Consider the following 27878-nt stretch of genomic DNA (forward strand, 5'->3'; position numbering starts at 1 on the left):
TTCTCTAAGCTGGGCTGGAGTACTGAAGAAATGAAGTCTGGCTAGTCAGCTTAAGAATAGGGGGACCTCCTATTCTTTTGTAAAACATTACATGGTTTAAAGTCACCAGCGTGTTGCCTTAGTGAAAAGATTGGAGCACCGAAGGAATTTCCCCTGGGAGAACAACAACCTGTGTGCTTCAGCTGTACTTAACTTCCTCTGAACATACCCAGGCTTTTGACCTTGTTGTCTTTAAATCTCAGATTTATTCGTTCTTTCAAACAGACAAAGATATTTGAGTGGGAGTGAAAAAAATAACCCATCAATATTCCCAGAAATCTGCAATGATTATGAAGCTCTCTTTCTTTCTGATGCTTTGTCTTTTTCTAAATGATTTTTTTGCTCTTTCAACCTGTTCTTTTTTGATTTGCAACTTATTTTTGCAGATTCATGTCATGTTTCTCTAGTGTCTTCAGTTAATTCTTTTCCTTTTCAAAAAAGTCTCGGTGGTCAGTAGGCTACATGTTTAACCACCCATTTCTCCCTGTATTTTTACCTCAAGAGATGAACGACACTTTCTTAATAAAAGTCTGAACTATGACTAACAGAGGATTAAGCAGAGCTTCCCACACACACTCTACTTTTAGCACTTTGATTGAGCAGCGTGAAGATCAGTTTCCATAGAGGTATTGCTTATTTTTGGTAGTTGTTCGCTGGAGCTTGCAGTGACCAACCTGCACACTGTTCAGACATGCAGAGATGTGATTGTAGTTGAGATTGGACTTCAGTCTGTATGTTTGCACACTGTGTACTTATTTGCCCACTTGTACTGTTCTGTAGTTGGTGTAAACACCCACACACGCTCTTCCTTCTGGTTTCTTCAGAGATTTTGTCAACAGCTTCTAATACAAATAAACAGCAAAAAGGGAATAGTGTCTTGAAGTAAATTATCTTTTCTCTCCAGTTGCTCCACCATAAAATATTTATCATTAAAACAGCAGAAGGTATGTATAATTTAGTTTGGCTAACATTCTCACATTTCACTATAGTATCACTTTTATTCATCATCTTAAAGTGAAGGAAAGCTCAGAAAAGGTGAAAAACACTATGCAGGATGGATTTAGCAAATACTACTCAGGTTTTTTCCATTACATTATGTTACCTAATGTACCTCCATTTATTTATTTTCTGGAGGCAGTTTCTTTTCACCTCAGCAGGTTTGTCATCTTCCTGCATCTCTGGCATATCTGTACCTCATCAAGTCTTGTGATATTCTGAATTATTACACCTATAAGACCTGAATTATATATAACTATATGGCAGTAGTAATTTGGGAGCAATATGGCAGTCATTTGCATCCTTGGTGTTTGCATCCTCAGCAGTATTGCCAATCTTTGGGTTATGTTTCGTTATATCCATACCAATCTTCTTAAATATTGATCAGGAGTGCATACTGGTGGAGTTTTGACTTGAAGTCACAAGTTTGTGGATTACAATAACTTAGGAAATTGCACAAACAAACTTGTTTGAGAAAACTGTATGTTACCACTTCATCTTGATATTCAAAGTTTTGTTCAGTCTGTAATTTTTTTGAAAAAAGCATCTTTAGGCTCCAGGGCTGCTTGGCATCAAACATTTTATTGAGAATATGAACACACCTTTAAGATCCGGTTATATAAGGGCTCGATCGCCCTTAGACACATTCCTGACTACTTAAAAAAGTCGACCAAATAAAAGAAAACCAGTGATACTAGAAGAAGTAAGTATTTCATCTTGACCAAGCCAAAGCAATTGAGGTTATGGAGTTAAGATATATTGCAGTGTCATCTGATAATGATGAATTACCTGTCATAAATAATCAGTTTGATTGCCACATCCGTCATTTTGAGTAACGAACAAGCAAGTCCACATAGCTTCCTCATTAGTTACTTACCATCCTTCTTTTTTCAGCAATCACCCACCACATCTGACTCATGCCTGGTTAAGTTGCGGTCATAAATGGAACTAAAGTGTACCAAGTGTCAGTCAGGAAATTAACCACAAACCTTCTGTTATTTTGTTTCCATTTCCATCAGATGGAAGGATGAATCTGATGCTGTGCTGCGTTCAATGAAGCAGAGGTGCACAGAGCAAACAATACAGGCAGCAGAACAGAGACAAAAACTCAAACCCACCATGTTATTATTCTATTGCACCCTTATCAGTGCAAGAGAGAAGCTCAACACTGCAGCAGTCTCTGTCATGTGCATCTTTGTTTGCCAGAGTCTTTCTGTGTGTTTATCAGAATCCCTTATTTGATTCACTTTCTGAGCACAAGCAGCCATCTTGATCATAATCTGCCCTCTTCTTACTGTAGTCTGAACATTTGCTTTTGTTTTACTGACCTGGTGTCAGAATTTTGCCTCTGTAAGTCTTTCACAAATCAAAATGCTGCAGTTGTAGTTGCCCTTATTTAAAGGGGGAAACAAAAACATGATCACATAGTAAAACCTGAGGTGGAATAGAGAAAGACGATCAAAAGTAGAGCTGTTTGTCTTTGCTGACTGGCTAAAACCGAGACTCTACAACGCGTGGAGCCACAAACCGAGAAGATCTGACAGTTGCCCATGTCTTTATTTTTTAACAAACTTGCTGTTAGCTGGTCTGGGTATCAGTGACACAGTCCAGTATAGTGGAGCAATTCACCTTCCTGCAAATGGCTACTGCTGTGGGTGATAGTTGCCTTTTTTCCTCCATGTGTGGGTGTGCGTATTTACAAGCAGTACTTTTTTCACTCTAGTATTATTTCCATGGTTATGTGTAAGTGCTCTTGCATGTGGGCACACATGTTTTTTTTTGTTTTTTTTTCCTCATCATGGTCTTGCATGTTTTTAAGTAAGGCTTTTTTAACGTCACGGTCTTCTATCTAGTGACCTTTTCCAGATGTCAGTTCTGCAAATATTCAATGTGACTGGGTGTTTTAAACCAACAGGGAGGTATTCTGTGCCAAGTGAGGGAAGTGTTTTGCTTGACTACTAACTGTTTATTTGTAAGACAAAATAGTAGAAAATAGCTGTAGTGAGAAAAACACAAATACCTAAAAGGTTTTCTGAAGTTCTTTTCAGTTTATCAAACCTAACATATGAAAGATATGATTGTTAATTTGCCCCACTCGATTTTAAACTAATTGTTTTGTAAAAAGCAACATGACGCCCTATTTATTGCTCAGACATTACCATAAAGATTGATCGAATCGGACATTCCAGATCCGTTTTGCACTTTAGAATGAACCATTGTGCTTCCCCCTGAGTAAAATCATTACTACTCCTGAGCTATTTTTCCCCCCACTATGTTTAGAACAAGACTGAAGTGAACTAAAACATGACTTAGGTTCCCCAAGATTTTGAAACGGTTCTCTAAATGAACTTCAACAGCTTTTTAAAAGTTATAAATGGAAGCGTTTAAAAATGTATGCCGTGTAAAATCAAAATGTACAAATTCTTCCACTTTAGTAGACATACAAAGGAAAATACAAAGTTTTATTAACATTCTAAGCTGACAGTTCAACCTTTTTCTGCTGCTTGTGTTTGCCCCTTTTGCTTATTTCTGCTCACCACTTCATTTTAAAACATTATCCCTCTCTCCTGCCAGATTGAACCTAAGTCAGGTTTTCCTCAACAGATTTTACCTCAGTTGACGTTTTTGTTGTGAACAGAACCACTTGAAATGTCATTAGCAGTTTAATTGACACGCAAATCTATCTTTATACGACTCCAGTTCTAAAAATGCCGTGGTGGTTTCTTGAAACACCATTTTATAAAGCAAATAACCATAATGATGTTTTGAGGGATGATCATGTTTGGCAGTTATTTACACAGACGTTGATGATTATTAACATGGGATGTGGTGAAGGACGGAGCCACAAACACAATAATCTGAGTGAAACACATGCTGAGAGTGGAATTTGTAAGGCACTGTAAACTGTTTTAGGACTAATTTCTCTTTAATTCTTAGTTCTTTATTTGTTTTTTCTTTACGTTTGCATATGCTGCCTTGATGTTTTTGAGTCCGAAGTTGTTTTACGGTGGTTAAAATAGGTAACATATGAACAGTTTGTACCTTGTTTTTATCAAAATTCAAAACATAATTCTGAACTCCTACCTCTTTAATGTACCCTTTTGTACATTGTTGTAAGAAAATCTTTAAAAAAAATTAAAAATTTTTTTTTTTTTTGTAAAAATCTTTATACAAAAATTTCCTCTTTTTATAAAAAGAGGAAATTGGTCCACTAGACACACCACACTGCATGTTTTAGATGTTCTCCTGCTTAAATAAGCCTGATTCATATGATTGCAGTCTAGCAAACGTCTGATTATCCACCATCAATTGGAATCAGCTGGGCTGAAGCAAGTAAACACAAGTAAACATCAAACATACAGTGTTTCACACCAGGGATGGGAAACACTGGTCTGATGTAAGGCGCCATACTTACAGGTTTTTGGGTTGTTGTGTTACAGCGGTTTAGTAAATAATAAGATATGTCTTAGTCAATGAAGTTGGAAGTGTTTAGCCACACAAATCTGTGATTAAGAAAAACTTGCAATTCACCTTTAATGAATTATTTTCTTTTTTTATGTTAGCATTTTAACACAGGGATTAACTATTGCATGATATCCATAATTCTGAGTTATGGATAGCATAACATAGTTATTTATAAGAATAAATGACTATGTTATTTATTCCTATTATAAGTGGTAATAGTAGCACCAGCGGTACTATCAAAGTAATATTTAAACATTTTGAATGAAGAAGATTGCAATAATATATTTAGAAATAGTTCAGAAAACGTTTTTGTTTGTTGCTGTGTGCAACCGTTTACATTTTCCCAAGACTGTAAAATGTATTTAACATTGCCCGTGTTTATTATTACTCAACAAAGAATGTAACAGGGAGCCTTTGGTTTGATCAAAACCCAGTCTTAATGGGGCTCAAGTTCTAATTATTTTGAATTTTATCTTCCACATCAGAGGTCCCATAATCAACTCATGGGTTGCAGCAGATCCACAGATTGAATTATGCAACCAGCTGCAGTCAATAGTCCCTGGACATTATCGACCTTAATGAAAGCTGCTATCTTGTCGAATAGTAAAAGAAAAATAATAATAATAATAAGACACTGTTGTCTCTGAAAAGTCTGCATCACAAGTTAGACTCTAACAGGTGACTTAACCACAGTTAGCTAAACAGCCCTGACTCCCTGTTTACAAACAAGATTTATTTCTTGCGTTTTCTTGCACGTGCTCTTGCTCCTCCAGTTAGGACATACAAGGTACCATTTAGAGCGAGACGCTAAGCATTTCTTATGAATTAACCCATAATGCATTCTGATACTTTAAAATAAGCTTCCGAACACAGCTTGAGTGCGACATTTATTGATTCGGGTAGTCGCTCGGGTTAATCTAAGCTCTGATGAATGCCCTGAACCTGATTGCTTTAAAGGATGCTCTCTAGCACAGACGTTCCACTGGCTGCCTTTGCCATGGTGACAGCCGAAGCCAAAGACGTTGCGGTAATCTCACAGATTTGAGAACCATTTGGGGGTTTTTTCTGCTGCGTTTGAGGAAGTGTAGGTTTTGCTCTTGATTGCAAATGGGCAGTTTCTCGTGCGATTCATCTCAACTAGAATGTTTCCTGTTTCACTGACATCTAAACAGATGCACATGCTTGCAAATATTCCCTGTGTGCTTCATTGAAAATGGGATAAGCAGTCATGGATACACCATAACCATGGATTTACATGCTAATGAAATATGTTACCATGGTTTTTCTCCAAATGTCACACTGAGAGACACTGTCATTAACCTTGAATGACAGCTAATAGAAATTATTTCATCTTACCAATTTATCATTCTCTATTTATCAACACACTGACAATTTTCTTACATTTTTGAGGAAATACAGTTCGTTTGTGTGCATCAGATTTATTTATTTTTTTTACCTGCTGTGTTATTGCAGCTACGTTTCTGCTTCAGTATCTACAAGATTCAGTATGACTCAATCCCATACGTTCCATATCCTTGAAGATAAGCCTGCTAAATTAAACATCCAGGGTCAAACAGAGACATCTAAGAGGACGAGAGAATGTCAGCTGCTTACCTGCAGACGTATGTAGTAAGATGGAGAATCCACTGCAAGCGGTGTTAGGAAGAGAGTGAGTGTGTTGCAGGCGAGACGGCTTTTTGCGAGCCTCTGTGGGTTTGTCTGTGTGGTATAGAGTTCCAGTCTCCCTCCCTCCCACTCGCTCTCTCGTTTCTCTCTCTGTCGCTCTCTCTCTCTCCCCCTGTTGGTCTCTGTCGCTCTCGCTCACTGCAACTGCTCCCCGTTATAATGCCCACGGTCACACCTCACTGAGCAAATTGTTCATCACCAAAGATCATCCACCGCCATGGACACCGGGGCGCACGGTTAAAACAACGTTGGCTTATGCAAGCAAGCGTTCTGAAAATGACATGCGAAGCCTTCACATTCATCCACACATATCCCCAACCTCAAAGCTGCTGACCTTTGCATGCAGTTGTTTTTTTTTTTTTAAAGCATGACATTGAAATCAGACAGCACAAGATATTGACTTCTCACAATATAAACAAGGTAAAGCTAGGTAGATGAAATAGCTTCACATATCAGAAATGAAAAAAAAGGGGCAATATTGTTAGATGGTATTAAGCTTTGAAAGGGCGAATGACTTTCTTGCATAGTTTGGTACATCCATTCCATTTTAGAATAACATCACAGAAATACATGTGGGGAAAAAAAAACATTTAAATGTGTAAATCCTCTATTTCTGTATAACACATACATTGATTTAGTTCTAGTTGTTAAATTGAAATTGGATCACTTTAAAACCTTTTTTCACCTGATTTTAAAAGAAATGTTCAAAGTAAATTACAACTCCAAGATTGTAATTGAATCACAATCTTATTAGAACATATATATGTTATGTAAGGTCCAGTTCACCTTTGGTACAGTTTGAAGCATTGTGTTGAAATTTGAACAACAAACTTATCTCTGATGAGATCTGAGGCGTTCAGTCAAAGGGTGTTCCTCTGCAGACTCTTTAGCAAAATAGTCTGAACATCTCTGGTCAAATGATCCCCAGGAATTTCAAACATAGAACAATCAGCAAAGTAAGGAAACATCATTTCCTGAGCAGTGGCTGAGGGCTCCCAGCAGTGCTGGAGCCCACTCCTCAGGTTCCCCCCAGCTGAGGGGAGATCGCCTCGATAACACGCTTCACCTTGACTCTCCTTTCTATTCTTATCGTCTTTGTTTTAGCCCAAGTCGCATTGAAAACTCATTTCCCCCGGCCTGAGCACTTTCTTCAAATGCATTGGATTGCCATATCAAATAATTGAATTTCTAGCACATTATTTTGACGTCTGGGAGAACGACGGCCCAGATACTGTCATAACGGATTCTCTTTTTCCTCATGATTTGTTCTGCCAAGCAGATGGCGGGCATAAAATGACATGATCCAGAACATGCTTTCAAGGAAATGATATTCATGCTTTAGAGATATTTTCCTAGATTTCAGCCTTTGCTCCACAGCAGAGAGTGATGCCACAGGTAAGGTTAAGCTTAGGGCAGACATAAATATTTAAGCTATGAACTGTGCCAGAGGACAGCGTTAATATAACAAGTACTGCAAGTGTTTCAGACTGCATTGATACACACACACAAACACTCACATTGCCTCTGTTTGAGTTCCCTTGAAATTTGGGGCAACAAAAGGGCAGGCAGTAGTAATTCTTTGAAAATGTTTACATTTTGAAAAAACTCTTCTAACATGGTTAATGACTTAAAATAAAATTAATATTTCAGTTGTACAACATGCTGTTGTTTGTGTAGATTTATATATATATAAAAAATAGAAACATGGCAGTTACTAAAGTAAAAAATATGCTCATACAGATCTTGTGACTGGAGTTTTTGGAGTTTGCCTGCAGTGCATCTCATAATTGCCCTCAGATATGACTGTGTGTTTCTGTGTTGCACCGCAATGGGCTAGCAACCAGTCCAGGGCGTCTCACCGAATGAAGCTAGCACCAGTCACCTGTCACACATATTCCTCATCAATGTGACAAACAGTTCTGTGCCTCACTTCGTGCCTTCTCAAGCCTTTCTGGTGTCTTTGGGACAGCAAGCGTTGGGCGCTGCGTTTGTGTGACTGTCCTCTCTCCTTGAACATGCCGCTGGCTTCAGCTGGCGGAAAGTCCAGGACAATGGGTGATTGTGAGGGTCAAAGGGAGTTCCTCCAAAAAAAAAAAAAATGGAGACGACAATGGGCACTCACAATAGTGAATGGGCTCTGCCATGTCGACAGACGTTTGTGCCATTTTTTATATTAAAATAATCTTATCAAGATCTTACAATTGCAGAAAATAATTGTTCTCTATTCAGCTGGTACTTAACTTTATTGAAAGCATATTTTTGTGTCTATTTCTCCCACTATTTCTGCTATCATAACCTAAATACCAGTGAACTGTTTCCACCCCCAATAAAAGCAAAACTTTTATGTGTAAAAACACAAAAATATTGTCAAAGACAAGGGATAACAACACTTCTTTCTCTGATGAACAGTGTCACACATTGACTCCAAAAGCTACATGTCATTAATTGTGTTTTGAATGTCAAAAGGAGGATACATTGTTTTAGGGAGCAGGATTCAAGATGTAAAAAGTTGACGAAATACCGGGAATACCTGGGAATAAATTATGAAAAGATTCTACCAATATTTAGTTTCTTTTTTAGATGTAAATCCACCTAGAAGTTCTTCTAACAAAAACCTCCAATGCATGAGGAAATCGATGAAGAACTTGACATGTTAAATAGTTCTATCTGGATCATATTGCATCATAATTTGCATTTTCATTTTTTATTTTCAAAATGATATGTTCAACATATAGCATGTCATATCCTAATAGATGATATGCAAAGGTGTGATACAAATAAAACAGCCTTGAAAAACAAAAGTTAAATTCAGTTAGATATGCAAGTATGTATCTGGAAAGATGCAGAGACAATAAATTTGTCTGGCACGAATGCAAGCATAATTATTAGTCAATTGTCTTCTTCAGTCCCCTGACCAATAACTAGAGTTCACTTGTGTGTTACCTAAATTCAGTAGAAATAAAGACTGTCCAATGAAGGCCTGAGAGGTTAGAAAAAAAAAAGGTGCATCATGAAGACCCAAAAACATGGCAGAAAAATCAGGGATATAGATGTGGACAAGTTTAAAGACCCATAAACTCCCGTTTACAGACACTGCATCCTGTCTAATTGAGCTTGAACTATTTTACAAAGAACATACCCATTATCCAAAATATCCTTTACTTTGTGTTGGCTCTTCACACATAGTCCTACCCAAACTTGTGACTGAAATGGGACAAAGTTGTAAAAATATGAATACTTTTAAATGTAATTCTGTGACTTACTGACTGGGTTTGGCGTACATGTCTGGTGTTAACAGCTTCACGCTCAATAGGACCCAGAGTTTTTTTTTTTCTGATTTATTACATTTTGTTGCACCCTTCAAGCACAAAACACCACAAAGTGTGTTAATATTTCCAGTTGGGTCTGGCTATATTTTCCAAACTTCCCTTTGTATTTCCTCATTGTAACCTCAAAATCATAACCGCTAAGCAGAAAGTTATTTAGATATCGCAATGCTTTGACAGCTCAGCTGCGGTGTGCTGTGTTGATTTCATTGTGCAGACGAATCGTCTGAAGGAAATGTGATGCTGGGTGATTGAGTGAGAAGAGCAAAAAGGGAAAGACTGAGAAAAAGCAGGAAGCTGCAGTGGAATTTCCACACCCTTATGTGGGTGGATCCCGCTTGCCTTAAAGGACGGAGTAGGCACATTTCCCCCTCTGTTTCTCTCTTTTTCTTCTATGCGTTCCCCTCCCTCCCTACTTTCTCTCTTTCCTTGGATAATAGAGGCCATGTTGAAACAATACAGAAAGGAAAGGCTGTGGGGTGCTGTGGCAGCAAATGGAGAGGTGGTCCTCACAGCCTTTCTTTGGAGGGTGAGGTTTGAGGGGGTTTGCAGGGGTATGTATAGAAAATTGGCTGGGATAAGGGTGAAGGGCTATTTAAAATAATGATGTAAGATGGGAATCAGGGGTGTAAAGCAGAGGGAGGGGCTGCTGGTGTAAAACGTACTACAGAAACATGGCCTGGGAAGGGCAAGAGTAATGTTTTTGTGGACCTTAAATATTTTTCTGGCTGGCTGAGCCTAAAAGTGGTCATGTTGCGTCATAAAAAAACCCAACTTTTCCTTTTGCTCAAATAAAATCTACTTAGCAATAGTGTTTTGACATGCTCCCGTTTCATCTAATCATTACATTTGAATATATCACAAGGATATAATGAAGATTTCATCCGACGTTTTCATGTGGACGAGTAATTTCCGCTTAAACCTAATAACTGGTTGAACTGCTGTTTGTAGCAACAAAATCCATCAGTAGCAGGTTTTTTAGATCCCTGTGAATACATTTTATCCAACTTTTCTTTGTGAATTGTTTTAATTCTACACTACGACGAGTTAAAGGTCTTCTATTTGACAGCATCGCAATCAGATTTACATCCAGAACTTAAGAAGGCCACTACAAAGTTGGAACTTAAATTTTTTGCTCTGAAAATAGTTTTCAAGTTTGCATCTTTATTTTTTAAGAAAAATGCACTTATGCTTTTCAGTTTCTAACTGCATTTTTTTTTTAATCTGCAACATTTTATGTTTTAAAATATACATGACATATATTCTCTGGTTGTCCTGTCTTGTTTTACAAAAATAAACAAGGTAACATGGCACCATCTTGTGGCGCTTCCGAAGTACTGCAGGTATATGTTTAGTAGGCCAGGATAAACCGTCTCAGTATGACCTTGTAATGTTTCCTTATTTAGCTTACTGGGGACGTCAGTGTGAGTTTGTTGCATTTACACGTTGCGGCCTTGAGTTCTCACTTATAAAGCCTGAAATTGTTTCTGCTGAAAGCTACATTTTCATGAATATTCATCATACCGTTTAGATTCGCGCCTTTGCGTTATTTTCACCTTGCAATGTAGATGATGTTAATAAGTACCCCACTTGGTGTTTATCTGGTAGCGGGAGCGAGCATCGCAAGAAAATCGCGCGTGCACGGTATATTGCAGAACTGGGGGGGCGTGTGAGCGCGTGGAACTGTCACGGGGGCGCGGATATAAATCCACGGCTATCCGTTGCCAAGGCGAGTTGGCAGTACGTCGTATCTGAGCTAGGCGTGCAAAGTAATTTTCCAGACCACCAAGCGGACAAGGACGCGTTTTCCATCTCTCAGCATGGGGAACCTTGCACTCTCCACCAGGTAAAACATGAAATGAATCGTTGCTTTGATATGATTCAGGAAAATGAGGACAGGTTGCTAATTTATCATTTTGAGATGCGGTGGGAATGTATTAACACGCTCCGAGTTCACCGCATCCAGCCTTACATTTAGCTTCAATTGTAAAGGCGAAGAGCTTCACAAGCTGCTTCCTTCCCTTTGTTGGCATTTGGTTATCAAGTCTTTTCAGGAATTCAAGGACCTACAATAGGCCGATATGAAAAGCAATCTTGGTCTATTTTTAGAAGACCATTGCAGTTAAAATCCCAAGAATTGGGAGAAATCAAAAGCTGACATGGAGCCGTATACGTTTAGGCTGCAGACGGAAACGAACAAAAAACCGACTAGTTTGTATGCGTCGCAATGGCTGCACCAAACCTAGAGGTTCTGAATGCTGAAATGTTGAGATAGTTTGAAAATTTTACTTTGGTTAGGTTTGAACGTGGTAATTAAACTACGTGTTTTTCGGTTAAATGTAAAAGAGAAGACATTGCAAACATTTTCTAGACATACATATGGAAAAAAAAGGTTGAATTTGGGAGGTTATGCTGATTTGCTGATTGTGGGGTGCCAAAATCAACGCTGTTTGGGCAAGGAGCCTTTTATTGCATCACTTAATTATTTAACGGCAGTCTGATTTCTTTTAGTCTTGCTTAACAACTGTAATACACATTAGGTAATCACATCTTATGAATTGTTCACATTGTTCTGCTTAAATAACCCTTCATTAGCATACTTGTGATTTGACTTCGCAAGTCCTGGGTCATTTTATTTACAGTAGTAGTGGTAGAAATGAGTAGTAATAATAATTATAATATTATTTGAAATAATGAAAACATGAATAAACAAATATGTTAGTAAGATTATGCCAACTGCTATTTTGTTACAAGTTATTGTATTTTGGATCCAAAATCTTTTACAGAGTGAAGAAGTTTTCCACATCTTTCATGGTGAAACACACCTGTGGGATGTTATTTTAATGCTTGTTTTATTAATCTGTTTTATAATAAAACCTAAATAAATATGTTCCAAAAATGTTTTTTTTATCATCTTTTAGTATATCTTTAAGAGAAGAGTTGTATTGTTTATTTTTTTTCCTGTCTCAAAGGAAAAAGAAAATTACAGCATTTGGCACCAAAGTAGTGTTATAAGGTAACAGAATTTTAGATATTGTTCACATCAGTCAAAACTTACTAAGCAGTTTGACATTTTAGCAATTCATGGCTAAAATGAATTTAGCCATTTCATTCTTTCATTTTGGAGTTTATCTCAAAATGCATAGCTCAAAGAAAAAACCAAAAAGCTTAAGATGTTGCAAGTTTATTCTCCCTTTCCTAGACTATTATGAAATCTGACTCATCTCCTTCTTTTTCAGTCTTTTCAGGACTGATGCAACCACGTCTGAACCAGACAACTCAGGGAAGTTTGTAGCCAGGAGAATCTGCAGTGGTATCATTTATTACTACACTCCAATGACAGCAGCGGAGCACCAGACAGTAACCCTTGCCAAAGACTCTCAGGCCACATTAACTCTGCTCCCCGCCTCGTCTCCAGTGTCTTTAGAAACGCCTTCCCACACGGCTGCTTCCAATTCTCGCCCTCTTCTCCTATTCTTCTCCTGGCTCGGCGCCCAACCTGGGGCCGTGGCAAAGTACAGGGACCTTTACCTTGACCGTGGTATGGATGTCCTCCTCATCCAGAGCAGCGTAATGCACTTTCTGTGGCCTCGATGGGGCCTCAGCTACGGGTTGGAGATTTTGAATATGTTAGAGGAGCCTCCTTTCACAGGAAGACCCATACTGGTGCATGCTTCTTCCATTGGTGGCTATACTTTCACGCAGCTGCTCACCCACATTGCTCAGCATCCAAAACAACACGCTCCTCTGGCGCATAGAGTGATAGGGCACATTTATGACAGTCTAGTGGTCGGCTCTCTGGATCACATGGCAACAGGTGAGTGAGAGTGACTCAGATTACTTTTGTGTTGTGTGTCAGAACTCTCTATAATTAATTAACTGCTGACCTACTGCCCCAAGTACAGGATTTCCAAGTTTTTATTTTTTTTTCCTATTTTAGGACACTAGTCTGTTTTACTAATCTAATTTAGTCCAAAGTAAATATTCCAATACTTCAACACATGAGATTTAGCTCTCTTATTGTCCATTTATTTACTTGGGTAATGATTTTTAAGACTAATAACTCAAATAAAACTGCGTGAAATTTCCGTTTGAACTCTAATTGACTGTGAGTGATGCCTTCTGTGACTCTGTATGCAAATTATAAGCAGTGCCTCGCAAAAGTATATATATTTCTTGAACTTTCCACTACTTTCATAACTACAAACAACCACAAACTCAGATGTAATTTATCGCAATTTTATATGATAGATTAACAGGACGTAGCCTATAATTGAAAAGTGTATTCCGTTTTTAACTTTTATTAGCCTCTAGATCAACACTGACCAGGTTCCCCATCTCTACACCATGATGCTGCCATCACCAAATTTTACAGGGGCGTTGGTCTGTTTAGTGTGATGTGCAGTGTCAGTTTTCCACCAAGTTTTCTTATGTTGTTTTATAGACATGCACCGCTTTAAACTTCTCTGCCATTTCATTCCTGACCTGCCTGCTGTGTCTCTTGGTCTTCATGACAACAAGTAGTCTTGTTTGTGAAAACCACATCTATTTGGTCTTTACACAACTTGTGATTGTAGCTTGACGTTATCTAAAAATGTTCAACGCAATCAGAACTTTTGCAAGGCACTGATTATTTATCCTGTCGTTTTTGTGATTAGAAGTGGTGTACTGTCCAGTGAGTGCATGCCATTGCAGGAATAATGCAACACTACATTTACATTATTCATTTAATTGTTTTTCAGGCCTTGGGAAGACCTTGGTGCCACGTTTAGAGGGATTCGTCAAAACCACCGCCATGCTCTACTTCAGGCTCTTCAAGTCGTACACTGCAGACTTGTACGAGAACAGCATCCAGGTTTTCCACAACAGCCCGGTTACTTCTCCAGCCCTCTTCTTCTCTAGCGAAAACGATGCAATGTGCAGCACGACTGTCCTGGAAAAGCTGATGGACTTGTGGAGGCGGAGGGGAGTTTCTGTGGACGGCAGGAAGTGGAAGAAGTCAACACATGCCGCCCACCTGCGATGCCACCCAGAAGAGTACGTTTCCACATTGCAGCAGTTTTTGAACTCCCTGCCAGTTCCTTCCCATAAATCTAACATTTAAACTCTGTGGCAGATTGTAAGTTTCAAACATTTTCACTTATTTCCACAACATACACTGCTAGCTCAAAGAGAATGCACTTTAACTATTTTCATATTATACCTCTGATTTTTTTAAAAATGTAACTGTGAAATATTTTCTTCGCCATCTTTACTTTTGTCATTGTAATTGAGATTACATTTGAAGTGTTTATGAACGTACTGTAACACTTGTTTATCTTGCACAATAACTATTTTGTTATTTGTTGATAAAAATACATACTGCACAAATTAAAAAAGAATTTGGAAACTATATGTGAGCTTTACATGTGCAAATATTTATTTTTTCATTATTTCAGATGGAAAATAGCCATGCGTCTTCACTTTCCTGTATGACTGTTTAGGTTACTATGGTGAACAAATTTCATTATTTTAAACCTGTTTGTATCACCAGTGAGTAATCTGAATTAATACAAGAGGTAGAAGAGGGCTGGCTGGAGGCCATTGGTGCAACAAAACTAAAGGGGTTTTGTCCCAGTTTACTGAAGTGAGTCCATGGAGGCGGAGCCTATATCAACCAGTGATAAAATAGGTCAGAAATGCAGTGACCAGATGTACAGAATATCGGTCCATTAGGATGAGTGTAGAGATTATGGTCTTTTGTTCAATGTAAAATGCTTCACTGAGCACAGGCTCATAAAATGCACTTCTTTTTTGAGTGAAGAGAAAAGCACACAAAGCCCTTTTACACTGGGAAGAAAAAGGTGTCTCAATTAATTGCATCTGAAGATTATACATTTTACTTTCGTTGCTTTGCTTTTTTACGCTCAGTTTGAAGCAGATTCTTTAGACGTCGTCACAATGTCCTGATGCCCCGCTCAGCAGTGGCGTGCTTCTTGTTTGAGCATTCTAGTCGTCGCTAATAGATTAAATTGAACTCATTAAAATTTTGTTTTTTTCTCTCTCATTGTAAACATAGTAGCCCAAATCTCTAGCAGGTAAGTCTAGCTTTACCTGTTGTCCTACTATTAACTGAATCTGCAAGCTTTCCACTCAAAGACTCCTGACCAGTTTATGTTTCTGTACTGCATTAGTAAGTGAAGGTCAGTTTTTAGGGAACATGCCAGAGGTTACAATCGCCTCTGCTGGACGTGAAGCCACATGTTGGATTTAGCATCAGATAGCAGCTGCACTTAGTGATGTCAATGACCTACTTTTGATGAGAGAGACTTGGTGAACAGCTATGTCTGAACTTCAAAGAGGTTATTTATTTCTATGAAAAATCTTTTGATGTTTAGCCTCTTAACTGGCATGAGGACACCAGTGTCTGAAAAATAGTTTTTAATTGCTCTAAACAACAAATTATTAACATTGTTTCTCATATAAAATATGTTGTAGGAAAATGTTAGGAAATGTAGGAAAATGTTAGGAAAATGCTAGTGTTAGTTTAACAAATTTTCCCCACTGCTGACATTTAGCTGTAAGATGCTTACTGGAGTTTCTTGGATGCACAGCATTTTTTACATGTTACTTCAGCGAAGTCTAGGTCTCTGCTTTGACTGGAAACAAGACTTCTAATGTTACTTAAAAATTTCAGTCACTGTCATGTCACAGGGCCCAGTTCTGCTGAAAAAAATGCTTTTTTTTTTTTTTTTTTTTTCCCAGACGCTTTCACATTTTACAGTTTAGATTCCTTTTCTGGTAGGCTGTATTTGGTTTATGGAAAATGTCCTCTTTTATGATGTCCAAGTAATTAATTTTTTCAATTCATCAGTGCAAAGGACACCATTCCAGAAGTTGATTTTTATCGTTCATATTCTCTCTGGTAAACTTCATTCTGGCCTTCATGCCACAGAGGGGTTAAGATGCATGGAGCCCTTGAATGTGACAGTTTATTTATTCAGCTTCTGATGTCTTAAGTGTCTATGATAATTATTAGAAATCTCTGTACTGTAATGAAATCAAATAGACAATAAAGTCATGCTGCAAAAGCCTCATGAAATGAAGATCATGTTGACGACTATTTAACAATGCATTTGTTTAACATTAATAAAGCACTTTTAGTTTAGTGGTGGTAAAATGTCTCACCTTAGTGAGCCATGCTTTTAAAAACAAATCTAAAATCACCACAAAAATAACTGCATTAAAAAGCATAAACTTTTCACTTTGAATGAAGTGCCACTTTTAACACATTTGTTTTTCACGTTTGCTTTCAACAGTTTCTGCCATCGCTTTCAGTAATTATCCCATTTGTAATAACAAAGCAATAACTCACAATCCAATCATACTCATAGATAGATAAATACTTTATTCAGTATAATAATTTAGGCTATTATACGTTTTAAACAACAACTACATTTCATGTAAACATTTTCTTCAAATAAAATATATTTTAAGCTTAACTATTAAATAGTCAACAGTCTGTAAAAATCAAAACATCTATTCATAGAAAATATAAAATATATATACTGCATTTTCAAATAAAAAAAAAACATTTTTAGGCACCACTATTGACATCATTGCAGCATATTGCATTTGAAATCCATGTGCGTTCGTCAGCAAACCTTAAGTTTCTCCTTATTTGGAGGGAGGTTCTCCAGGTAGTGCTGCACCTTCGCCAGCGTCACATAGTGCTGGCTGTCTGGGAACAAAAGCTCCCTGGGCTCCACACTCGGTTTGTCCTGGATGGGGCAGTCCAACATTAAGGCGAGAGAGCGCACCCTGGAGTCCAGGCTGGAAACGTCAGCTTGAATCTGACTCAGGCGATTCGTGAAGGGGCTCTGCAGCTCGTCATCTAAATGCCCGAGGTAGAGGCTGATATCAGTTAATCCGTTCATGGGAGGAGTGGAGACTTCCACCTGTAGGGGCGTCTGCCACAGAGGAGAGTAGAAAAATATATGAGTAAATGTTAGGTATGATGCTTTTGGTTGCTATTTCTAATGGGGTGAAGAAATCTTGCTCATAGAAACCCATTTAAAACATTCGAATGCTTGAATCACGATTCATACCTTGTTGTTTAGTTTGTTTATGTGGACCAGGGTTATCTGAGCAATGTTTACTATGTTGTGTATGTTGCTTCTGATGGAGTCGGTCTTTGTTGGAAGACTTGAGCACTCAGGAGCTGCCATTAGAGAGACGAACAACAGGGCCAGAGGGACGCACATCTTGAAAAATGAACTGGAAAAAAAAATCATGCATAGACGTTACAAACAATAGATTCATTTATCTCCAAAGAAACTAATGTTTTTACATTCTTACATTTTAGCATTTCATTTTCTGTTGTTTTTTTTTGTTTTTTTTTTGGTGCAATTTAAATCTAAGCTAAATATAAAGTGTTTAAAATTCAACCTTTCCTGATAAAAAACAGTCCCTTTGGTCACATCATAGTCCTTACCTTTGTTTTTCAACCTCTGGTTGTCCTCCAGTGGCAATGAATGAAAGCAACAGCACTTCCCTTTTGCAGATCTTATTTAAATAGTCAGCTTCCGTCATGAATCCTGTCTGGTCTTGCATGGGTCTTTTCCCCTCCTACCTCTTTCCCCTTTGGCTCAAACCTGAGTCTGAGTCTGACCCTGCAAGGCTAATCAGCACTCAAAACTTTGAGCACGACAGTTTTCTTGGTATCGAGACACTGACTCAGTTTTTTGGAACCCACACACATCCTGTGATTTTTGTAGTTCTGGTTCCTTATGTCAGTGTAATTTACTGGAATAAGTGCAGATAGGGTAGGGTAGGATATGGTCATGTGATGCATCAGTTGTGATAAAGGCGATAAGGCACGGCGAAACTGTACACGACCCTGGTAAAATGCCTGTTTTTTGTGATTTAAAAAATTAGACCACGGCACTTGTAATTTGACGTACGGGTGAAGCAAGTTAATTAAAAACGTCTGAAAAGAGACACGACATGAAAAGGTGCAGTTGCGTAATTGTGACCACCCGTTAAGTAGCTGGTTAAAACACCTTGTTTCGTTTTAGTATCCACAGGCTCACATAACTCATCAATTATAGAAAAAAAAACCCTGATGACTAAGAAGTAAAATTCACCTGTTTTATTGGGGTTTTCTAAAGATTTGCTCATCAAAGCCTTTGTTTGCAGGAAGGTTACAGAAGAGCAAAAGCATCTCATTGTGCAACCGTATCGCTTAGAGAAATCTAAAGCATTATTGCATACGATATACTGTGAAATGCATTTGCTCAGGAATTTCAATCACTTTCATGATCACACATGTATAACCTCAGCATGCAAACCATTTCTACAATGCATTGGACTCCACCTGTGCAATTAATCCTTTAATGAAATGTCTTTGCTTCTGTATGTTCTACTGTCGAGGATGTTGAAGTGCAGAGTGGCTAGAAGTCGGATACTTTCTGAAGAGTTAATAGCTACAGACCTCCAAACCTCACATGGCCTTCACATTAGCTCAAAAACACTGAGTTAGAGAGCTGGAGCCTTACTTCACCAAGCCCAGTCAAACCATTGAACTCAGTGGAGTAAAACATGTGATCACAGGACTGTAAAGCAATGGAGAGGTTTTATTTTGTGGAGTGAGGAATCATTCCTCTGTATGTTCAGTGAAGTAGACATGACTGCATTTAGGAAGGAAGCTTGGTTCAGGGTGGACTGAACTCTTTAGTTTTCTTTTTAACTGTTCATAGACCTTACTTTCAGTGTTTTCTTGCTTTCTTAATTCTTTGACTTACTAAAACATCTTGGACAATATGAAACTCCCAATTTTGTGGGAACCATCAGGAGGGGAAGTTCTTGTTCCCTCACCGGATACAATAAGATCCTCTCGAGTTTATGTGTTTTAAAGGCAAATACTCCATATGTCAGATCTTGTCGGACAAAAAAAAATGAGAACAAGAACTTTTCCCGCAGAACTTTTGGAAGCTTGAGGGAACAGATATTAACAACTCACGATTTGGGGCGCTAAGAGGCCCCTATCAAAGAGGACTGAGATAAAAGATTCTTCAACCAGTTAGTTGTTAGTTTGTGTATTTATTGAGCTGGGTAAATGTTACATTATATATAAAAAAATGTAAATAAATTGTGAAAGTCTGTATTTTTTTTTTATCTTTGGAAAAAACACGACTACACTGCAGCGTTGTATTTAAAAGCAGAGTGTTTCAGATTTTATTATGTGGAATAAGTGTTTGAGGAACTGTGGCTCAGTGAGTTGAGTAGTGATAATCTTGCAGTTGGAAGGTGCTGATTTCTCATTTCAAAGCCTTGCAGACATTACTGTTTGCAAAAATTCTCATGTTCTAAAGAGAATTGCTTCAATTATAAAAGCACACCACAAAAACAAAAGTGAAACTAAATTGAAAATCTGCTGTTTGTTGTTCGTATTTCCTAAGAAGTATGTCTGCTTGGCAGCATCTGCCTGCGTTCCCAACATGAGCCGCTTTTTCCAACTAAACTGTTGTCAAGCTGATATTGGTAAGACTTTAAATATCAACCTGAAATCTGAGACAGTGAAGCTATTTTGCAAGACGTGTTACAACTCTCGCTGTTGACACGGTTAGGACATCGTGATCACTGAAGATTGGATCTTTTCCACATTTTCAAAGTCAGAATAATTATTTTTAACATATTCTAAATTCATTTTTAATTGAGGAAAACATTGGCTTTACGAATCCTTCAATGTGGAAAGAGGCAAGCAGAAATTTCATTGAGTTCTGTTTTCAAGGGAAAAAAAACAAAAACATAAAAGAAAACAACCCATCAGACCTCCCAGACAAATACCTCTTACACAATAACTAATTTTTATGTGATGTAACAGGCACAAGGAAATACTCAACGTGGAAAAAAATGGAAACTGGGAGGAGATATTTATTGGAAGGCAGGATTTAGTCCATTCCAGTAAGACGACATGGCAGGGGGCCAGTTCACACTGACCCCTCATTCACCTTTCTCAGGAAATCACTGTGGTTGGATAAGAATAACTGGGATATGAATCCACAAAAAAAACAAAAGATATAATCCCCTCTGATATCTGGATTGGAAAACATGCACCTTCCAAATCTTTAATGCCACAGTCATTCTTATTTCAGTTAAATAAAGTGCCAATCCTCTTCCTCTTTCATGTTGCTAAATAGTTTATTTAGCTCCATCTTTTGAATGTCTTTAAATCTTCTTCTGGCACTCGTTACACAACTAAATTTATGAAAGCGGTACTTGGTTGTGATCTGCTTTGCCTTTCATGTCAACACTTGTCAATATTTAATTTCCTTTATCGCTGGAGTGTCAGGTATCTGACTTGGATTCACATTGGGTAAGATTGCACAACTTTGCCATCAGGACTAACATTCTGAACTCATGTGTCACAGTATTTAACATTTTGGCAATGACAAAGGGCTTTCTGTTATTGAATTATTATTTTTTTGTCCAAACCTTTTATCATAGTTAAATTACTGTTCAGTCTGCATTGTTTATTAATTTCCCAGTGCAAATACAAAGACAAAGGCCCCAACTATCAATATTCCACCGAGTTCCACCAAGAAAACAATTACATGGATAAGCAAAGACAGATTAATATTTGTAATAATTATTCTTAATAGATCGGTTAAGTGAGAATAAATCCACTGTAAGAAGCAGAGGTGATTAAAAATAGTTTATTTAGCTGCAAATCTCATTGAAATACATTCCTTCATGTGATATGTCTTGGTCAAATGGCCTAGTGGCAAACTAAATCAGTTTTGTACTGCATAAATGAAGAAAATTAGGAAGTGTTGAGTATGTAACACCATATCTTTCAATAAGAGACCAGCATAAAACAAGTCCTCATTTTTGTAGAAGGGAGCCAGTTTTGGGATGCTAATCACACATGTTTTGCTTGATGTTACAAATTAATTTCACGTTTTTTTTTTTTTAGACGTGTTCCACATGAAAACAACATTAGAAGAAATGTAAATTGTTTCCTATAACTTCTCCGTCACAGTCATTAAAAAAAAAAAAAAATCTTAATCTGCACAAAAACTCTCCAGTAGCTGTATCTAGAATGTTCTGAATTATTGAACATTTGAAATATAAATAGATAAAGCAACTGTGAAAGCTTTTGCACTAAACAGCAACAAGCTCATTTCTGTCATATAATTGAATCAAGCCAAATAAAACATGAATTTCAATAAAATGACATCATTAAGGTAAAAGTGAGTAAAGCAGGCGGTAACTGGCAACTCTAGAGCTGGCAATCTCACATTTCATTCAGATGCAGCACCAACGTTATAGCTTTGAACATAGAACATCGCAGTGAGGAAACAATGATAAATACTTTTGATAAACAGACCTTTAAAATATGTTTCCAGGTGGCATTTCTGACATTTAGCAGACACCATTGCAGTTGTTCTGGTTTTTTGTTCGTATTCGTGACGTATGCGTGGCTTTTTTCATGGTTGCAGTACCAAATAAATTCTCTGGAGGGCTATATTCACTCAGAGATTGACAGAGGCTTTTCTCGCAAAACTGTCTCTGCGCTTCACAGCATCTCCCCCCCGCCCCCAGTTCCTATGATTTTTTCTTTCTTTCCACCGTTTAGAATATCTCACTGCTTTAACTAAAGACCTTGTGGTATCTGGGAAATTTACTTTGGATTTCTGCGCATCTCAAGCAAGTACAAGTGACTCTGTGTTCTCACTTGTAATTAGATTAATTCTCAGCTATGTCTGGTTTCTTCTTTGTTAGTAACACACTCAAAATCTTTTGGAAAATAGAAAGACTTTATTAAGCCCTTTTGTGAAATAAAGAAGGAAAGATATTCGGCAAAACTAGGAGACAAAATAAGTAGAGAAACCTCTGTCTTTTGCCTGTGGTTACAAAATCAATTTACTCTGTTACAAGAGGAAGAAGAGCAAAAGTGCATCCACACCCCACGTTTCTATCTGATGGCACGGATGAGTCATTGCCCTATTTCCTGGGGCGATGTGTGACACACAAATAGAGGGTGTGTGTTTAAACTGGGAATATCCAGCTCCAGTTAGAAGAACTTGATTGGCTATTGGTGGCTGCAGGCACCCAGACATGACGTAAAAAAAAATAAAAAAAATTCCACCTGCACCTGGTCTGTTCTGTCTCATTCAGAAAGAAGGGAAGCTGGGAGTTTCTCTTTTTAAAGTAAGATTTGAAATCTTGTAAGGTGTGCGAACTCTTTAAGATTGATTTAATAGGATGGCTAAAACAGGAAAGCGTCAAATGATGCAAACATATGAAAAGAGAAAGCGCTGCCATGACGAGGACCAGCTGATCTATGTAACATAACCCATTTTCTGCTCCTAATTGTGTTTCCTGTGAAAGAATACTGGTGCTGCTTGTGTGCAGTGTTTATACGGAGCATGTTAATGCTCTGTGAGCAATGACGTCACAGAGTCTTTGTCAAAGCACAAAAAGTGCCTCTGGTTTTGATGTACACAAACTCCACTGTCAAGGCTCATGGCTTTGGATAAATAATCGCATTAATGTAACACGTAGTACATCAAAGGCTTCAAGCAATGCGTCCATTTTCCCTCCGCTTTTTCATTCACTGCATGCATCCTGTTTGTGGGCTTTCGAAAGGGGGACATGAGGGGGGGTTCTGTTAATATTTTGCTGTGTATTTGAGGTTGTAGAGTGTATTTTAGAGAGAGAGAGAGAGAAACACTGTTTACAGTGACTTTCTGATCTGAATCAAATAGACTGGATGCTAAAAATGTGGAGCACTGGACTTTTTTTTTATAAATGCAGAAAATCAATTTTAAAGTAATCTCTAAATGGACAGTGTTTTCAAATATTTGCACCATAATAAACAACCAAGGAAAATGATCCAGAGTTATGTCTGTAAAAAAAAAAATTTAAAAATGGTGAAGCGAGTTGCCGTCTAGATCTTAATATCTACTTGGATTCTTTTCGGTGAAATGTTAGTTCCTCTAGGTAGTGAATCTTCAGCCGTATCTTCATTACACATTTCAGATTTACCATATATAAAACATCATATGCTTGTCAAAAGCCACATCCTCTTTCGTCAAGTCTTTTTTTTTTTAGTATCAGTATCGACAGCTTCCTCACAGCAAAAGAATCTGAGAAGATGGAGTGAGATAAGTGATGATTCATCAGCGATGAAGAAGGAACGTCTGTTTCAGATGCCAGCATCCACTGCAGATACTTTTTGGGGTAAGGGCTTCCTGGCTACTGGCTTTGGAACAGCAAGCCCAGACCGCAAAAAGACCCACAAAGGACAAATGTTTTGGGACTTCCGTTCTGTTTTCCAGAGGCGGCGTCCTCGGAACCTGGCGGGAAGAAGAGAAACTCTGAATGAATCTGCAGTGACTTAGAAGACAGGTGGACTCGAGCAATCAAGACTCGATTATCCTTCGTGTATCAGTAAGCACATTCAGGTAATGCATGTGCTTTGCACAAAAGAGGCACAACTTCTCAGATCAGATCAAGTTTGCAAAGGAACACAAGACTTTACGGTCATATCCCTCAAAAGCTTCTTGCCGCTGCTTTCTCAGACTCAACATAATACATAAAGCAAATTTTTATGTATTTATGGATACATTTGATGTCTTCTGGAGAGGGTCCCTGGTTTCCTATTGAATACCACAAAGTGAACATGTTTTGATATGTTTCACTATTCCACTTTATCAGATTTTAAATGTAGAGGGCGAGTGGATCGCATGTTATGATGTGAGACTTTGTTTGTGGAGACGTCTTCTATTTTGTCCAGCGTCTTGACTGATGTGTGGCCATTTGCCGTTTGATTTTTGTCACCAAATAGAACACAATTTTGCTTATTTTTTATTTTTTATTTTTGTGTCTCAGATTCTGTGCCGCTGCGAAAGAAAACCGGGGTTCATTTTGAAAGCTGAGGTTTGTTTTCCGTCGAATCTTTAGCCACCATGATACGAGCGACATCTTTGAATCTTGTTATTTTTTTACAGATGACGCCGGCAGCACGTAGTTCTTGCTGACAAATAAATTGTGTGGAAATCTTACATCTCTACATTCAAGACCTTCACTGTAAAGAAAGACAGACTGAAAGAATTTGAAGACAGGAACGGCGAGTCTTGTGGCAGGTTTATTAAAGCTCATGTGACGTGTTTTATTCTGCTAATTGTTAGCAATCTGAAGTGAACTGCATTTACTGATTCAGCAGCTGCTTTGCTTATTCTAGCAAAAATTGCAGAGACAGATTTGCTCTAAACTCCCCCGATTGGCTTTTAAGCGCAACTATTTTTAAAAGCGTTAATTTAAAGGTTTAAAGAGGAATGCATATAAACAAACACACAAAAAATAACACATATCTCATCACTTTGTAGTAGCATTTTCCAGATTTACTACAGGTATTATTAAGAATGAAAGTCAAACTTTGGCTTTACAACCATCACAACACAAGCAAACCAAAAAAAAGGAAAAAAAAATTCCAACATACTTGATCATGTTGCTACAAATCAAATAAATCCCCAATATAACTACTGTTGATACGTTTTTTAATGAAAATATTTAGACTATTTCTAAATATATAACCAACCCCACATCCTGAAATACCTCTGCTGGCTTTTGCTACTGATGGAAAAATCAAAGTGGTTCACACTTTAGAAATTTCAAATTAAACATTTAATCTATGTAATATCTTATAAATTCTTCTTTAATACTATTAACATGCTGTGTTATATTTTTGATTAATTTTTTTTACCCTTATTGTTACCCCTTTTGTTGCTATAAGTTATATACCTCTTTTTTTTTCTTTTATCATTTTTAATGACTATGGACACACGGAGTAAAAGAAAACTCCTTATTTCAATCATTTTGTTATTGTGCAAAATAAATTCCCTACCCTTTATGACCTCTTGTGTAGAGGTCATCACACTGAAGTGGGCTGTTTTAGTCTTGGCTACCTACGCAAAAAGATCTGAATTACTTGAATTAATTCAAAGTATTTGTCCAGAATAAGGAAATAAAGGCTTTAATTGAGAAGGCAGATACATTGAATATGCAGAACTGGTTTCTGAAGAGCAGTTTAAAAGAGGATGTACACAGCCACATTTAGAGGGGCCTTTGGATGGACGTGGACCAGCAGACTGGGCCATTTGCTCACACATGCTTACCACACCACATTCATATATAGGAGGGGAAAAAATAGTCACAAAACTGTCTCATATTCATTTGATTAATTATTACAATCATTCTATCATCCTCATTATTGCTGATTCAGTTCAGCTTTCAGTTTTAGCTACACCCTTACATCAAACAGTGATGAGCAGATAAAAGGGAGAGTACTCTCCATGGTCCAAAAATACTCTGAGCTGTCCAAGGTGCTGAAACCAGCTCCGTCTGCGAGGTAAACACCCTGCACTTAGATCCCAGTTTATATAAAAATATATACATTCACAAAATGAGGTGTATGCAGTCAAACTGGTGGAAAAAAAAGAAAAGAAAACCCACCAATTTTTTTTAAAAAAAACACATACAAAAATAAATCCCATAGGTGTTCAATAGTTCCTGTTCGGGGCTTTAAGGCTCTCAACACAGGGCACGGTTGGATTGCTTTCCCACAAATTGACACTTGTTGCCAAAACGCGTTGATATCCGCAAAGTGGGCAACTTTGTGCGGGCACTCGGTGTAATGTGAGGCTTTCTGTGGTAAAAGAAGTAACGCAACTTCAAACGCGCACGACTACCACCCCCCACCCCCCATCTCCCATTGCCATCATAATCATACGCACACACATAAAGAGAGAGAGGGAGACGCACGCATGAAAAGTAGCCTTTTGGTAAATGACGATCACCAATCTCAGTTTCTCCCTGAAATAACCCTCAATCTTTGATGTGCGTGTTTAAATCTGTGTGAGGCGATGCAACACATTAGATGACTGGCATCTCAATTAGACGCCAGAGCAGAGTGTCCCTTTCTGTTTCACAAATTACAGCGGGTCGTCAAAGAACTGCAGTTGCAGATAGCCTATAGTGGAGATGTTTCTCCCCTTCGGAGTGATGCTGTAAACACAGCCGTCATGTATCGACGGACGCGGAGTTGGTGTTGCATCCGAGCAGCAAAACGGTTGTGGACTAGATGGAGTCAGTCTACAGATGCGCGTTAATCACGAAGAATTGCAATCAACTCGCTGGAAGTCAACACTTTCGCTCTAATCGGGTTTTCTCTCTCTCTCTCTCTCCCTCTCTCTCTTTCTCTCTCTCTCTTCTTCTTCTTCTTCACATCAACACATCTCTCTGGTGGCCACTCACGCTCTAACGTTAAAACTCAATGGTATACGGTGAACTGTTCATGAGAACGGAAAGCAGAACGGCGGCTTGTTGTTTTTACTCACTTCATCGACAAGCAAATCATGTCATAATAATAATAATAATAACAATAATAATAATAATAAAAGAATAGACTCACCCAGTCGTCACCGATGCGAGGCAGCGTGCATCGTTCCCCCCGCAACCCCCCATTTTTCCCTCCAATAATCCCTGGGAATTTGGACGGCACCCATTGATATGCAGCAGTAGGGTCCCCTCAGCACCACCACCGCCACCCCTCCACCTCCACCCTCTCACCCGCCCTCAATCATTTCTCTTCCCAGACGTCAGTTGCATCGGCTCCCGTTCATTTCGCTCCGTATTTCTTCACTTTTCTTCATCTGTGCGTTTCTCCAGTCCTAATCTGTTTATATGGTCCCGCTTCTCCCCCGTCTCTGGAAAATGCTGCAAAACCTCTAATGGAAGCCACTCAATTCCTCCAGTCTGCTTCTTGCTGGTGACCTGCATTGACGTCATTGCGTCATTAGGTTTCCCCTGGAAACACGGGAGAGCCAAAAATAGAAACACATTAATTCAAACCCCAGGCTGGGGTAAGGAGGTTTGGGGCAAGGGGGTAGATGAGGGCTGGATTTGGCGACTATTTATTTCTATCAATCTTTAATCTGACCCTCTCATCCCCGCGGGAAACACACACGCACATTTACTGGGTCCTTACTCGCTCGTTTCCCCTCAGTAGTTTTTCTATTCTTAAACAAAGACACACTTATCCAGTTTTGGTATTTTAGAATCACCATTAGATGTTCAAAAACGGTTCAAGTTTTACAAACTGCATCAAGTAATTTATCCCAAATACAGTTTTAGGTTGTTTTATTAAATAATAATGTCATTTGTTCTGTTATTCATTCGTTTGGGAGAGCTGAGTAAATTGCACAAACATCAGGTTTGAACACAAATCCATAATTGTGATAACATTCGGATGAATACATTGTGAAGACTGTCGGGGAACTGCGTCCATTCTTCCATGCATTGCCCAAATTCAAACTTAAA

General features: G+C 38.2%; 2 protein-coding genes and 1 long non-coding RNA gene across 3 annotated transcripts; 2 read left to right on the plus strand and 1 right to left on the minus strand.

Moving 5' to 3' along the window:
- The first annotated feature begins 11170 nt into the window (after positions 1-11170).
- Positions 11171-14906, plus strand: LOC103146195 (uncharacterized). Its single transcript, XM_007564005.2, has 3 exons — positions 11171-11358; positions 12752-13329; positions 14255-14906. The coding sequence occupies exons 1-3, from the start codon at positions 11333-11335 to the stop codon at positions 14614-14616; spliced, it is 966 nt and encodes a 321-aa protein (XP_007564067.1). The 5' UTR covers positions 11171-11332; the 3' UTR covers positions 14617-14906.
- Positions 14907-17011: 2105 nt separating this feature from the next.
- Positions 17012-20207, minus strand: lepb (leptin b). Its single transcript, XM_007564007.2, has 3 exons — positions 17986-20207; positions 17600-17768; positions 17012-17461 (listed from the first exon to the last, which is right to left on the minus strand). Exons 1-3 carry the CDS (start codon positions 18102-18104, stop codon positions 17147-17149), a joined length of 603 nt encoding a protein of 200 aa, XP_007564069.2. The 5' UTR covers positions 18105-20207; the 3' UTR covers positions 17012-17146.
- A 50-nt stretch (positions 20208-20257) lies between these two features.
- On the plus strand, positions 20258-26291 carry LOC107837591 (uncharacterized). The gene is made up of 3 exons (XR_001663627.1): positions 20258-23738; positions 23837-23962; positions 24390-26291. It is a non-coding gene; the product is annotated as an uncharacterized LOC107837591 (long non-coding RNA).
- The last annotated feature ends 1587 nt before the right edge of the window (positions 26292-27878 follow it).

Source organism: Poecilia formosa, unplaced genomic scaffold, assembly GCF_000485575.1.
Source record: "Poecilia formosa unplaced genomic scaffold, Poecilia_formosa-5.1.2 Scaffold154, whole genome shotgun sequence".
Classification (NCBI taxonomy): domain Eukaryota; kingdom Metazoa; phylum Chordata; class Actinopteri; order Cyprinodontiformes; family Poeciliidae; genus Poecilia; species Poecilia formosa.

Bases quoted from the DNA above. Each gene is read 5' to 3' on its own strand.
- lepb (XM_007564007.2), bottom strand. From the start codon at position 18,104: ATGCAAGACCAGACAGGATTCATGACGGAAGCTGACTATTTAAATAAG. The intron at 17,769-17,985 runs GTAAGGACTATG...TTTTTTTTCCAG, and splicing joins CCAGAGGTTGAAAAACAAAG to TTCATTTTTCAAGATGTGCG. The intron at 17,462-17,599 runs GTATGAATCGTG...CCTCTGTGGCAG, and splicing joins TAAACAAACTAAACAACAAG to ACGCCCCTACAGGTGGAAGT.
- LOC103146195 (XM_007564005.2), top strand. From the start codon at position 11,333: ATGGGGAACCTTGCACTCTCCACCAG. The intron at 11,359-12,751 runs GTAAAACATGAA...CTTCTTTTTCAG, and splicing joins AACCTTGCACTCTCCACCAG to TCTTTTCAGGACTGATGCAA. The intron at 13,330-14,254 runs GTGAGTGAGAGT...ATTGTTTTTCAG, and splicing joins TCTGGATCACATGGCAACAG to GCCTTGGGAAGACCTTGGTG.